Here is a 13,919-nt window from a genome sequence, read left to right as displayed (position 1 = left end):
AACCGCCAACATGCATCCCTCCATTGCGGATGTCGAGACCAAAAGCACTACACGACAGCACCACTGCACCAGTCCTCAAAAGGAAGCCTGGCGAACTACGAAACCGCGTCTCCTATTGCGGACCCCAGGAACGGAACTTCTTACGCACACGTTCACCGGGAGCCCAACGCCGAAATCCTCCCTACAACGACAAAGGCCTGCCGGACAAAACTACAATCTGCGGACTTCATCAGTGCCATCTCCGCACCCAAAGGAAGATTGACCTCTGAAATGTAAGTCCAGCTCATCGCTTTCCAGTTGTAGTGCCACCTTTCTTAAAGCACAAAAACTTGCTGACAAACGAATTAGACATGAAATGCATAAATCAACATTCAAGTGTACCTTCGCGCTAGAATAGCCCCCAAGGGCATGACACTCTCCCTCACACCAGCCGCTACAAACCTAGACGAACACGACCAAATAACATGGGAAAATGTCGTCCTTGAGGCCTCTCTTAAATTAACAGAAATCGCTTTCAATCGCAGTGATAGGCAAGTAAAGAAACTGGTCGCTATGACCAACACCATTCTCCGCCACAACACTTTATTGAACGAAGAAATCACCCGGTTAACAGAATTTGAACAGAATAGATACCAAGCCATCATGACCACAAAATTTTATAAACTCAAAAGAGACCATGGGCCCGACCCCGAGTTTCTCAATATAGTTCCTTATCACTACAATACCACCACCCAGAAAACCACTAACGATACAAACGAGCACCCATCTATGAACACACCCTGTGACACTGTGATTGCAAAGCTATCGGACACGAGTTTGTCACCTGACAAAAAAACTGCTATCTAAAGGACTAAGCTTTTGCCCGACCACAAAATTTTTCGATGAAATCCACTTGCTCCGAGACCTCGACAACTTCGCTAGAAGCTTAAGGTTGCGCGAATATTTCTTGGACAGGCCTTCTAACCACGGCACAATTCACCAACGTAAAACAAAAGAAGGACACCGAACAGTAATCGAGACAAGTGCCTTGACCTTTATATCACCGCAGTACAGAAAAATATAGTACACGAATACCACAGACAGAAAAGAAAACGGGAAAACTTCTCAAAATCTTAAAAATTTTAAATGAGAAATCTGGCATCTAGGACAAACATAACAATAACACCCGCTAACAAAGAAGGAGCAATTGTGCTTCCTCTTTCAATTTTTAAATGTGTCTTGCGTTGCGTGTAGCTAGCCGGAGTAGTGATGCCTGTATCAAAGCGCTCAAAGAACAATAGGAAGAAGCGTTTTTTTTTAACCTCAATATTAATTGGCCTTTGACTGTGTCATCAAGGTGCTTGAGGAAGCAGATGACGCTGAGACTTCTCTTTAGCGCACACTGCATGCTCTTTGTGGTTTCGCTTGCGTTACGCCAAATGACTACGACAGCATGGCTCCCTGAAGTGATCCGCACTTGAAAGAGGACACTGTGGAATTACAATAGCTACGAGGAGGTGACATAAATTCGGAAAAGAGAGAAGGCTCCTGGTCTGACTTGGCAATGCAGTCTTGTGCAGGAGATCAGACATGAACGCAAGGTTGGAAATGAAGCAACACGGCGGAATTGCTTTATTAGCTAACAGAAGAACACCGCATCAGGGGTTGCAAGATGACACAAGTTGTGCACCACTCGATGGCAGCGTAGCTAGCAGCAAGAAAGACCTCCAGGGACGATTGCGTAAGAGGGCTGGACTAGGAATATTTTCAGCTACTTCAACATGTCAATACGAAACGGAGAAAGGGTATTGTCAAATAAATACCTAAACAGCAAGAGACCGAGCGAAAAAAGAATCACCAGTTAAGAAAAAAATGGTAAAGAAACGCTTAAAATGGGAATGCTTACACAATCACGAAAGACAACGGACACAACTTTCAAGCAAGATATCGCCAAAAAAATCATCTACGATAACTCTCACCGTTGAAGCCAGGAAGATAGTACTGCGGACTTGGAGGCGCCGAGCCAAGTTCAAAACACACTAAGCAGTTCGTATGGAGGGCAGGATGAAACAGCTTTTGTGTAAGCTTGTCCTTACAATCTAAGGCGATGGGGCACAAAACATTAGAGTTTTGGGACATCGACGGCAAAACAGACTTTACAGGGGCAGTGATGACCAAGAGGAGGTTATTTGATTGCCGGATCGATCAAAGGAAATAAATAAATTTAAATTTCAAAGCACAGGCTTCGCACTTCTCTGTGGGTCACGTTCACGTGGCGCCACCTGATCAGACTGATTTGATTGATATGTGGGGTTTAACGTCCCAAAACCGCCATATGATTATGAGAGACGCCGTAGTGGAGGGCTCTGGAAATTTCGACCACCTGTGGTTCTTTAACGTGCACCAAAATCTGAGCACACGGGCCTACAACATTTCCGCCTCCATCGGAAATGCAGCCACCGTAGCCGGGATTCGAACCCGCGACCTGCTGGTCAGCAGCCGAGTACCTTAGCCACTAGACCCCCACGGTGGGACCCGCCTGATCAGAAGGGAATATACATGCGAGCGAGGCTGAACAGGTGTTTGAACTTGCGTTAATCTGATACGTAGTTAACACCACGCTTAATACCTAAGTGCACAGTGGAAGGCCGTCAAACACATGTGTTTTACTGGGCGTTTTTTTAGAAAATACAGACCATTTTTTTACAAAAGTCCTGTGACAGCCATGCTCCTGTTGTTTTTCCGCATGAGCTCCATGTCGAGGCCGAAATATTTTTCGACGTGAAAATGACGCTTTCATGAATATTTATCAAAACTCCCTGATGCCATTTTTAATTATTCACTTGGGTGCGTGCAGTTGCTTTGTTTTGGTCTTGTTTGAAACAATATTTTCAAGTAATTTAGCGCAGAAGTTTTCGAAGCGGGAGAAAGCACGTTTGTTTATTCTTTTCGTCTTGTCCAGCTTTGAGAAAAATTGCGCTAGATAACTTCTACTTGGGTGCAGTTTTTTGTATTAAAGAGTTGTAACGCGGGATAATTTATGGCATAACCCTTTCCTTAAGAAATCACAAATCTTGCACGTACATCGAGGTATTCATGATTGAATTTCAAGTGTGATATCTAATGTGATTACACACAGCAGGCACGAAGCCCAACAACTCTGCTACGTTATACCATAACTGCTCGTGACATAGAATTGACGAAATCTGAAACAAGTTGTGTGGAAACGGATTCTTGTCAAAAGAATTATCAAGAACGCTTAGTTTATATACACGAGTATACAGCTCACCGATTGCATGCGATTTGTTGTGCTTCCCTTTTTCTTTCTCATAGGTCTATTAAGAAACCCAAGCTCTAAAAATTGTAATAAAGAGAAATGTGCGCACTGTTGCTTTGCAAACATGCTGCCTCCAAAATTTCGCAGACATGTGCGACGATAAAGAACTTACGAGAGTGAGAACGTCTGTTCCTCCCTTCTCCCCCATAGGGAAGGCGTACAGCTCATCGTTGAGACACTTCCCTATTCGGCAACGTGACACGACGTCAGCGATACGTACTCGGCGCGTAGCCAACGGTCAAGCAGGGCATCCCCACATGAGCACGTGTCATAGCGACGCGAGCAGCACCGTTCCCCAAGAGGTGAGGTGGCGAGACACCTTTTCATATCGGAGGCTATTGTTCTGGCATTACCACTTCTCCCGCTAGCCTCTGGCTCTACAAAACGGCGCAGGGCCGCAGAGGAAAAGGAAAATGTGGGCTGCGTTACCGAAACTGCGTCACCACTGGGCCAAGGCACCGTTTCATAGGGTCAATGACCAATGGAGCTCAGCAGTACGTCCCGTTGCCCATGAACAAGTTAGAGTCACTGCGAGTACGAGGGTTAGTGGTCAGAAAGAAAGAGGCGCGGGAATCGTTTTCCAAAATGGAGGGTCTGTGCGGCGTGCGGCGCTGTAATATGCGAGAAGTGTGATCGCCGTGGTCTACTATACGAACTGGTGAGCTTTTTCGGAAGACATAAAAAAAGTTGGGGCCTGCTTACTAGCCATTTAGGCTGAACTATGAAGAGGCGCGAGAAACTATTTCGCCAGTCTACACAAGGAGAAGCGGTGCAGCGGCTGCCCCAGAGTTTTATGCTCCGCAGGCAACCAAAAGGTTCATCTTTCATTTTGTTGTGTACAGCTTCAACTAGACAGACAAGCGTCAAACATTACATGCCATAACAGAAAGACGCGCCCGTACAGGTGGGATTGCTTGCCGCTTTCCACGAAAACATACGGCGCGCCTTCGACCAGATTTCGTCACTTCCCTGTTACGGACTGTTCCGGTCTCACGCCGCAGACATGTCGCGCTTCGTGCGCGCTGGGCGCGACCAGTCTCTATCTCATCCTGGAAATTTGATGATCTATTACTGGAACAAAGTGCAACTTTTGTGATTACGAAAAAATGCTTCTTCCATGACTTATGATGCACTAGAACTTTCTACTATAAAAACTGCACTCAAGTCAGCAATTGAAAAGTTGATGAACAAGTCTTGGAACGCAGCTCCTATAGCTAGGCCCCCGTTGGTGCGTTGAGTGGCATCGCTGTTGGCATTGTCAATGTTGGCGTAACTGACACAGCGAACGAAGATAGCAAAACGTCGACAGACGGACGCGCGCTGGCCGCTCAGTCGGAGATCATGCGCATGCGGCACTGTGGCCGACGGGGCTTTCGGCGTTTAGCTTGGCAACAGCTTTTGTGGCAACATGCAACAAATGCTACATCGCTACACAGCAGGTAGCCAAAACTTTAAAAGCAGCTGGTGTTGCTGCGCCCTGAATTCGAATTAGGCCAAATCGTAACAGTCGGTCAATTATTTATCTACATTAGTCACGTTAAAGTCATTTCAGTTGTAGCTAACTATTACTGTCTCGCGTGCAAAAATGACACAAACATGAGTGCCATAGGATTTTCATCACAAAACAACTGTACTTTGTACAAAAAAAGCTTCTCCATAATGTAGAAATTTACCCGAAGCAATTGTTCAATGTACTCTGCTGCATTACCTATAATGATGACATAACAATGAACGAACAAGCTTCGTTTAAGACTGCAAGAAAACAATAATTTTCGTAGTGAAAATTTTTTATCGATCAAGTGAATAACATCATTAACCTCAAGTTCAAGTCGACTCCACGAGCAGCATACAAAAGTAATAAGATGCATTGGATATATTTGCCGATGGTTGTAGCACAGAAAGCATCCGCTCTCAAATAAATGCACATTGAGTGGTTGCAAAAACGGGCATGAAAGGCGAACATTTCGTAACGTATTTTGCGAACGGAGATACCCCTCTTTGGTGTGCTGTGTAGCGCCCTAAGAGAGTAACTTACTCGAAGTGGTGAACACACAAAGGGAACGTTATAAACCACGAAGTTGTAGATTGAACACCGCATCTGCAGTTTGTTTACAAAAATGTAGCCAGAGTGTCACTCATTTTGTGCCATTCGAGTAAAGTGTGCAGTGTTCCAAAGTAGTCCGGAATGGGATCATGCGGACCTGAAGAAAAAACTGATACGCACTCACCAATGGTGGTGATCACAGTAAGCGAGTAGAGAAAGGCGCCCGAGAAGGACCATTGCTGTCCGCCCGTGCCGATCTCCTTGCCATCGTAGCCGTCCTTTACGGCTGCTATGAGGCGCGCCTGGAAGTCCAGGATCTCGTGCGAGACGGCGGCCGTCCAGTTCTCCTTGTAGAGCACGTTCAGGCGGTCGGTGATCTCCCAGAGGCGCGCCACGGTCTCTCGGCGCATGGCGATCACCTGGCTGGCCTTCTCCACCTCGTAGGGAGCCTCGAGCGCGCGGAAGGCGAAAGCGCCCAGGATGCTGTAGCCGACCACGAGCGCGCACAGACCCACGTGCGAGAAGAGAAACGCGGTGAACTTGCGGCAACACGACTTGCAGCGGTTCTCGGGCGGCGCCACAGCTGATGCGGCCGCCCCACCGGCTCCGTGGTGGTGGTGATGCCGGCGGGAGGACCGCTTGCGCTCCATGGGCTCCTCAGCGAGGCCCCCGCCGCCTTGCCGTCCATGAGCCGGCCAGCATGGCTGCGCACTGCTGCGGCCTCCGCCGCAGAGCGCCTACGCGCCTGCGCGGGGTAGTTCGGAGAGCGAGGCTGCAGCGACGTCCCCAAATTAACGAGCGCTCCCAGTAAAAGCGCCGGCCGAGGGGATCGCTATTGCAGCGCCGCTTTGCGGTGATCTTTGACGGAGTCGTGAGCACAAAAACGCGTGCTTCAATTTGGATGTCGTGGTGTGCACAACTGCCGTGATATGGCGCTGCATATGCTCTTGCGTCTATCGGCTCCGGCGAGCATCATTCTCGGAATTTCAGTTGTCGCGCTGTGTTGGCCAAAACCCATAGGGGCGCGCTCGCCGAACGAGAGCACGGAGGGAGCTCGTGACGTCAGCGGCCGTCGCCGTCATCCCCGGGCGCCAAGCCCGGAGGAGAAACGTGTAGCAGCGATCGGATCCAAAAGAACCTCCTCTCGGTCCCTATCTCTGGGTCGCGGGGCCGTACAAACAAACCGAACGCCTGGCGTGCGCTCCTATATATTGACATGAAAGGCGCACCCTTGAGCGGACTGAATGCTGGTCGGTCAAGAAAGAGGCAAGGTCCTTTAAACGCGCCAAAAGAACATCGGGTAGAAGCAAAAACCGAACGCGTGCCGGCGCATTGGAGAAGGAGAGCTCGAAAAATGACGCCTCGGACACGAGAGCGTCGGATGGCCGGTTGTTCGCGCACCACCTACAAGTAAATCTCATTCGGCAGTGCGCACTATTTATTCGAGAAATTTCGAACACTTCAAAGTCACACGCTCAAGTTTTATTTCTTTATTTCTTTGCATGTTTTGATGATGATGTTTGTGAAAGGCTCTAGAAAAAGCTTGGTTGAACAGTTCACGCACACCTTTTAATTTGGCATGGCAGATGCTTTAACGGCGCTTTCTGCCACATCCACCCAGATTCAAGCACTGTCAACCGTTACTGCGTGTATCTTTTCAACTATAAGAATATGTGGATAACTTTGTCAATAGGTCACATCACAAAGACGCCAATTGCGGGGGGGGGGGGGGGCGAGGGTATGCACGCGCTACGAACCCACCTATTGTACCAGATACCTTTGTGAGCCTATATACTAGAGGCATTTTTTTCCAGGATTGCCGTGTGGTGCACTGCCGAATGCTAAACCTTGTAATAGCACCTTCAATACTTTTAGGCCTTAATCCCCGAAATGTCTCGGCTGGTCGGCCTCTAATGTCTTCACGATGTACTGTAGTGACGACCATCCCAGACGGGTATGCGCCACAACAATTGGGTAAGTGCATCTATTCTCCACCGGTTCACAAAACATTAAGCTTGTGCGAATATTCGAACACTTTGAACATTTCAAGGAATCTTGCAGTATTACAATTCGCTTCGATTCGACTATAAATTAAATGAAATTTAGAAGTATTCGAAATGAACGAATAGCTGTATATGTGACCCTTTGTAAATTTGTTTCGTTGCAGTACACTAGTGCTAGACCGTCAATACATTTCTCCAAATAAATATTGAACAACTAGTAACCTCCTGTAAAGGTGGTTTCACTGAAGTATGACTGTGCTGAAGGAAGAAAACTCTCTTCTGAACGAAATCTGCGACGCCCTGAAGCCGCACTTCAACGTTAGATGAAAATATAACCCTCACAACGATTCACCATTTGTCCAGTTTAAAAGCTTGTCATGCAGTGTATTTGCTCTAAGTAGGGTAACTTATGTTACGAGTGAATGGGCGTATTCACTGGTGAGGTAAAATGGCAGGGGAAGAGAGCAGCGTACTTGCACGACTAGCCCAGTCCGCTCCACCCAACCACACACTCAAAGCGCCGTCTCCTCTACTCTTCTTCTTCTTCTGCCCCCCCCCCCCCCCCCCGTACACTCGCGCATCTTTGTTCTATTTTACGCGGGGGCAGAGTAAGCTTGCCGAGCGAGTTAAATATGCCTATGATAGAACTATTAGAGGCGGGCTACATGAACAACTTGCGTAACGCGGAACGCTGGTTATTAGCTGTCAGTCAGGCTACAACGTAATTCACATCACTTAGACGATCGTAATTCACATCACCAGTGGGCCGCAATAGCTCACGAGGCACTTCCGGTACAATCTTTTTCAGCGAACACGAGTCCACAGCCCAACGTAGCCACCAGGAGAAAAACCTACGGGGATATGCTTGGCAACGTAGCGGTTCTTGCTTTATTCTTGCGAGGACAATGTTCGAAGGCATGCTCGTACACGTGCATCTTCAGCCCGATGCAACGCTGAGCGATGAAATGATCTTCCTGTTGTGAGAAAGGCTACAGAGTCTCCACAAAGCTCTGAGGGTTTCATGCGTAATGCAGAAAAAAGCTTCAAGTTCTCTAGCTGCTTAGCAGTGCACTAGAGGTTGCTACGACTCACTCTTTGGTAATGTTTGAGCCAGTCTTCCACATCATCCTCCGGTTTTTCTACGAGAAAGTCCTTGGTGGACGTTCCGATGTGCCATAGCCAGCTTGCCCAGTGAGAAGAGAGTGTTGCTCATCAGCAGCAAGGTTGTTATTGCCTTCTCCTGAGTCCTCCTCGTCTGGTAGGTGCGGTGGAAAGACGGCCAAGCGTCTGCTCCATCGGTAGAGCTGGGTCGTCTAGGTCGATGTACTCAGCTCCTTCCATTGAAATTTATCGAGTGAATGAATTTATTTGAAGGTGAGGTGAAACGGCATGGGAAAAGAGCCGTGTGCCTGCGAGACATGTCCAGGAAGCAAGGAAGGAAGGAATGGCCTTGAAACTGTGGCAAAAGCCAACGCTGAGAAATTGGCCAAGAACCGGGTATTTCTGACGAAAAACTGTTAACTGGTCAACTCTCGGTTTTTAAATCATTGAAAAGGGCAAACATTTAGAGAAATGTACAGTTAGAAATAACGGATATAGAAACTGAAGCAGATAGTTTCACCAAACACAACAAGTAAATTAATAAAGCAATTTGAAAAAAAAGTAATTTAGGAGTAAAACTAGGTTCTACATTCTGAATCTTTTTGAAGCTTTATTAAAATCCTGCAAGGCATCGACAACTTTCCCCGTCAGTGAACCATAGGGACAAATCCAACTGAGCAAGTACACTTGAAGTGGTCAACTCCAATACTACGAGACGAAAGAGGTCAGCTAATGTGATTTTGCACAATACAGCGTATTTTTTACAATATATAAGATAATGTTTTGATGTCTCAGGGACTCCACAAAACCAACAATTGGAGGAAGCAGCCAGACCAGCTCTGTGCAAATAAAATTGAGATATGTAGTATGACGCCGCAGTTTTGTGATTGTGACTTCAACTGCATGCGTGTCACATATTTTACTGTTCCAACAATAATTTAGGTGTTGAAATTGCAATGTGTTTATTATGGATGGCAAAGCAAATTCTTCTAAGATCATTTTACTCCAAAATCTAGCCCCTATAAGGAATATAGATGCTGAAAGTATGTCAATAACTGGGCCATTTAATGATGACTTAGCTAATGCATCCACCATTTCATTGAGGAAAATTCTCTTATGCCCTGTACCCAAACCAATTTAACAAACTGTATATACGGTAGAACTAATGATATGAAGGTACACAGTACGTGGGAGTTGTCATTTGCACTGAGAGAAGCACAGCGACAGCGAATCATTTAAAATTATTGCTAAACTAGCTGGTGCAGTTAATTTGCAGAGAGCCAAAATTATCACAAAAACTCTGCTACAAATAATTGGTACAGAATCTGGAATTCGTAGAAAAAATTACCAATCTAGGATAGGGGCGAATATCCCATTCCACCTTTTTCTTCATTTTGCGAAGCATCTGTCGCAATGACTGTCCTTATTGATGAATGAACCAGATAATCACTGAGAATAGAATTTAAAGTGCGGTCTGACATTAGTTTCACTCGTTTTGGAAACATTTTCTCAAACGGTGTTTCGGGGGAACTGTTGCTATCACTGATCGGAGATACGGCACTTATTTCAACATTTGAGTTGTCAGGGCAGCTCTGTATATGATGAACTTGAGGCGTTTGAAATCTTGGTCAATAGGTTCCAAAGAACAACTCAGGCTGGGAGATAAAAACTGTTTCTGAACACCTTGCTGAGCAATAATACAGGTTTAGAAATTATTGTACTGCCAGAAACTTGAAACGTGAATCAAGAGATGGAAGTCTAGCTTCCCATCCGGTTCACCTAAGCACGCAATCTAAGTGCCGGCTTCCCTTTTCTTCCTCTGCCCCCCTAGCGCATTTCCTTTGTAATGTTCAAACATGTTTTAGAGGCTCTCACTTTAATTATGCTGATAGTCCATTCCTCCTACTTTCTAAATGAGTTTGAAATTCCTTTGAACTCAGAATAACAGCATTTTCCTGCGTCTTGCGTCACACTTAAAAAATATTTTGTACATAAGTTGAGTTATCATAAATATGTTATTTTTTCTTAATATATGGCGTATGCTATTCGAGTTTGATTTTGATCTATTCGACCAAATCACAATCTCCTTCGACTTTGCTTAGAGCCTACTATCTGTACCAAGCTACCGAAAATAAAGATAACAGCAGTTAGGCGAAAATACGTTTTCAACAGTGACCCAGATTTGTTCTTTCTCGATCATTGGCCTCGTTTTCATACAGCACAGATAATCCATGTACAAAACAAACTGGCAAGTATAAATCTCAACACTAGTGACGTAATTGCATCTGATAACTCACACCAGATTCTTAATATAGATAATGACGAGATCTTTCCTTCACAATCTAATTTTAATTCCCACAGATTTTTATATAACACGTTAGCAGATTTTTTGGAGCATACACAGACACGTAATAGGACAGCTGCAGATGGTTCCGTCAATGAGAAAAGGGCAGGCGTAGGAATAGTCTTCCAATCGCTTGGCTGGTCATTTGCCCAGAAGCCACCCGATTTCACTCTGTATTTTGAAGCGGAGCGCATAGCAGTCATCATGGCACTGCGAAAAATTCCGGTGAACGAGAACATGACAGTAATAATTACTGATTCGCTCTTGGTATTCATAGCTCTTACTACTTTTCATACGTGTCATGCCATCAGGATGTTACGATCTTTAGTTCCATCTCAACTGAAGTACCTGGAATGTGTATGGGTTCCAGGTCACTGTGGGTTGACACTAATTTCTTGTTAATTATATTTTGTGTCTTGTTAATTTAATAAATAGGCACTAAATCATAAACGATGCACAATACGGTTTCCAGAAAAAGAAAAGCACTGAGCTAGCTTTGTTTTATGTCATGTTCAAGTTTTATGTTATGTTCAAGTTTTATGTTATGTTTTATGTTCGAGAAAAGGCAGCAGTAGCAATTTCTTCTGATTACCTCGGTTGGTCATTCTCAGTAAGGCTACCTGACTTCACTACAGTTTTCGAAACTGAGCTCTTCCTCTTATTTTGGCGCTCCGAAAACGGCCTTCAATTGAAGACAGGGCAATGATCATTACCGACTCTCGTTCGGTGTGTACTGCTCTTGCAGCTGCAGAAAGAAATTACGGCATATTCACGGGGTGAATGATGACGAATGGGCGAAGCTCCGGAGGGATTCATCGGTAAACTGTGAATCTTCCGTGTAATTCGCCCAGTCGATCATCATGTAAAGACGTGAGAAACGCTGTGTGTGTATATACACAAATCAACTTTTATTTGTTCTTAGACGATGGATGGCTTGCGATGTCCCTTGCCTCGCGCGCTCGCACATCGGGATTCTGTCTGCGAGCGCGCACTGCTGCCGCCTTGCGCTCTCTCCGCTGTGCAGCCTTATCCATCCGGCGACTCCGAGCGCGCGCCAACAGCGAACGGATTTTATTACAACGCTCCCCCTAGCGTACGTCGCCACACTAAATGGAACGATTGTCTTCAACCAATGACACGCGCCATATGTGACATCATTCCTATTTTATAAGATCTCGCGTCTTTCATCAACTACAAGTACCGCTTTCTAGTTTATAACATCTTGCATCTTTTCATCATCAGCTACAAGTACCACCATCTAGTAAACACTACAAGAACTAAACGAGAGGTGGCTACATACAGGAGACGGTACCGCCATCTAGTGAACACTGCAAGAACTAAACCAGAGGTGGCTACATACAGGGGACGGTACCGCCATGTAGTGAACACTGCAAGAACTAAACTAGAGGTGGCTACATACAGGCTACAGGGGACGCACAGCCCACGCCCTAAGGAGCTTCGCCCCTAAAATAAAGAGCCCTAGTGACAATGCACACATTAGTTCCACCCCAACTGAAGCTCCTGAAGTTAGTATGGGTTCCAGGCCACTGTGGCATACAGTTTAATGAAATGGCCTATTCATGAGCTCGATCTTCGCTTGATGGTCCTCTGATCTCGGTACTACCAGAATTAGGACACAGAGTGTCGATCAGATATAAAAAATTGGCTATGATACGGACATGATTGAAAATATTACGAAATGAACTGACTATCAGCACCTAAGATACCCCTGGAAACCTCAGTGGGGTCAATCTAAAAAGTTAAAACCTATTTTAACCAAATTTCGATGTCGTGTCTCTTCACTAAACTTTTAACTACACAGAACTGGACTGGTGATATCTCCCCTGTGCCCATTCTGTGAAGAAGCAGAAACAATAGAGCATAACTTCATATCATGTAAAAACTATTCATTATTTGGAAAAGACTTCTAGTTGTTCCGTGTTCCACCGTAGGCTTGAAAAATGAACTGCAGATAATGTTCTCAGTTTCAGTGCCTCTGGCTTGGCACATTGCCAAAAAAACGTATTCGATGCCATATGCAATTTATTTCAAAAATCTAAGCGCATATCAGTAGAATGCCTGCCTAAATATATTTGTGACGAATACTTTTGATAAGATTAATGAAAGTCGCACAATCATTTGACTTTAATCAGGTGAGATAAACTCAACTGTCTGGTCTACTAAAACTTTCAGTCTTCTAATAAAGTATCATCTCACCTTTTCTATTGTTGATTCATTTTTCTTTTATTTTTCTTTAGTTTATCATAATTTTTTTTCATTTTATTATTCTGTCTTATTATTTTTTATTTTTTATTATTTTTGTTCTTTTAACAATAGGCTCTCAATCATTATCACATACAGGCTACTACTAGATTTCATGGCCAATATCCCGGAGTGGGTATGTGCCAGTACATACAGGCAACAAACAAACAAACAAGCTGCCCTTCGACGCAGTCTTTCGACGACTTTCGCGGAGCTGAAACGCGCTTGGGTACCAGCCCGGCTTCAGACTTGGCGTGCCTCTTCAAAGAAATCTCTCTCAAAACACAGCGTGGTTTCACGTAACTGGACCTGCAACACTCTTTCCTTCATACTTTTCTAGGCTCAGTTTTTTAGCTCGAATGTCACTCGTCGATTGCCTCAATCAGCACGCACTTTATCCGGGCTGACAAATCCTCACCTGGCTCCATGGCTTCTCGTATGGGGCGCTGGGACGTTTGTGTCACATGCACCACAACTCCAAGTGTCATCCAGAATTCTCTCTTGACAAGCACTTCTCGCGCATACGATGCCTCCCAAGTGAACTTACAGAAACGCACTCTTCGTGAACCGCGTCAGAGCAGAGCTGGCACAGTAAGTTACGAATGGTTGAGACTCTGTTTGTAGCATTAAGAAGTGATGTGATACTTGCTTTTCAAGTAAATTGCCCACGACGTCTGGCAATGTTCCCTCCAATTTCACTTTTAGCAAGGACACTGCTGATAGCAGAGTAATCCATTCATGCCTAAACTACACTCGCATCTCAACAGCAACGACGACCTGCATGACAAAATCCGAGCGATTGTGCGGGAAGAGCTGCGCGAGCTAATACCTTCGCCACAGCCTCAAGTT

The 13,919-nt window shown here is 45.3% G+C and overlaps 1 protein-coding gene across 1 annotated transcript in view; it reads right to left on the bottom strand.

Annotated features, from left to right (window-relative positions):
• Positions 1-6,144, bottom strand: part of LOC119168060 (TWiK family of potassium channels protein 7) — a 136,713-nt gene extending 130,569 nt beyond the window's left edge. Inside the window, exon 1 of the mRNA XM_037419498.2 lies at positions 5,545-6,144. Coding sequence (XP_037275395.1) covers positions 5,545-6,010 — 466 coding nt within the window. The 5' untranslated portion in view covers positions 6,011-6,144. The remainder of the gene's footprint in view (positions 1-5,544) is intronic.
• Between the last annotated feature and the right edge of the window lie 7,775 nt (positions 6,145-13,919).

The sequence above is a fragment of the Rhipicephalus microplus genome, chromosome 3 (assembly GCF_043290135.1).
Source record: "Rhipicephalus microplus isolate Deutch F79 chromosome 3, USDA_Rmic, whole genome shotgun sequence".
NCBI classification, from domain to species: Eukaryota; Metazoa; Arthropoda; class Arachnida; order Ixodida; family Ixodidae; genus Rhipicephalus; species Rhipicephalus microplus.
The sequence above is the reverse complement of the archived record's forward strand: the minus strand, read 5'-3'. Positions and strand labels throughout refer to the sequence as shown.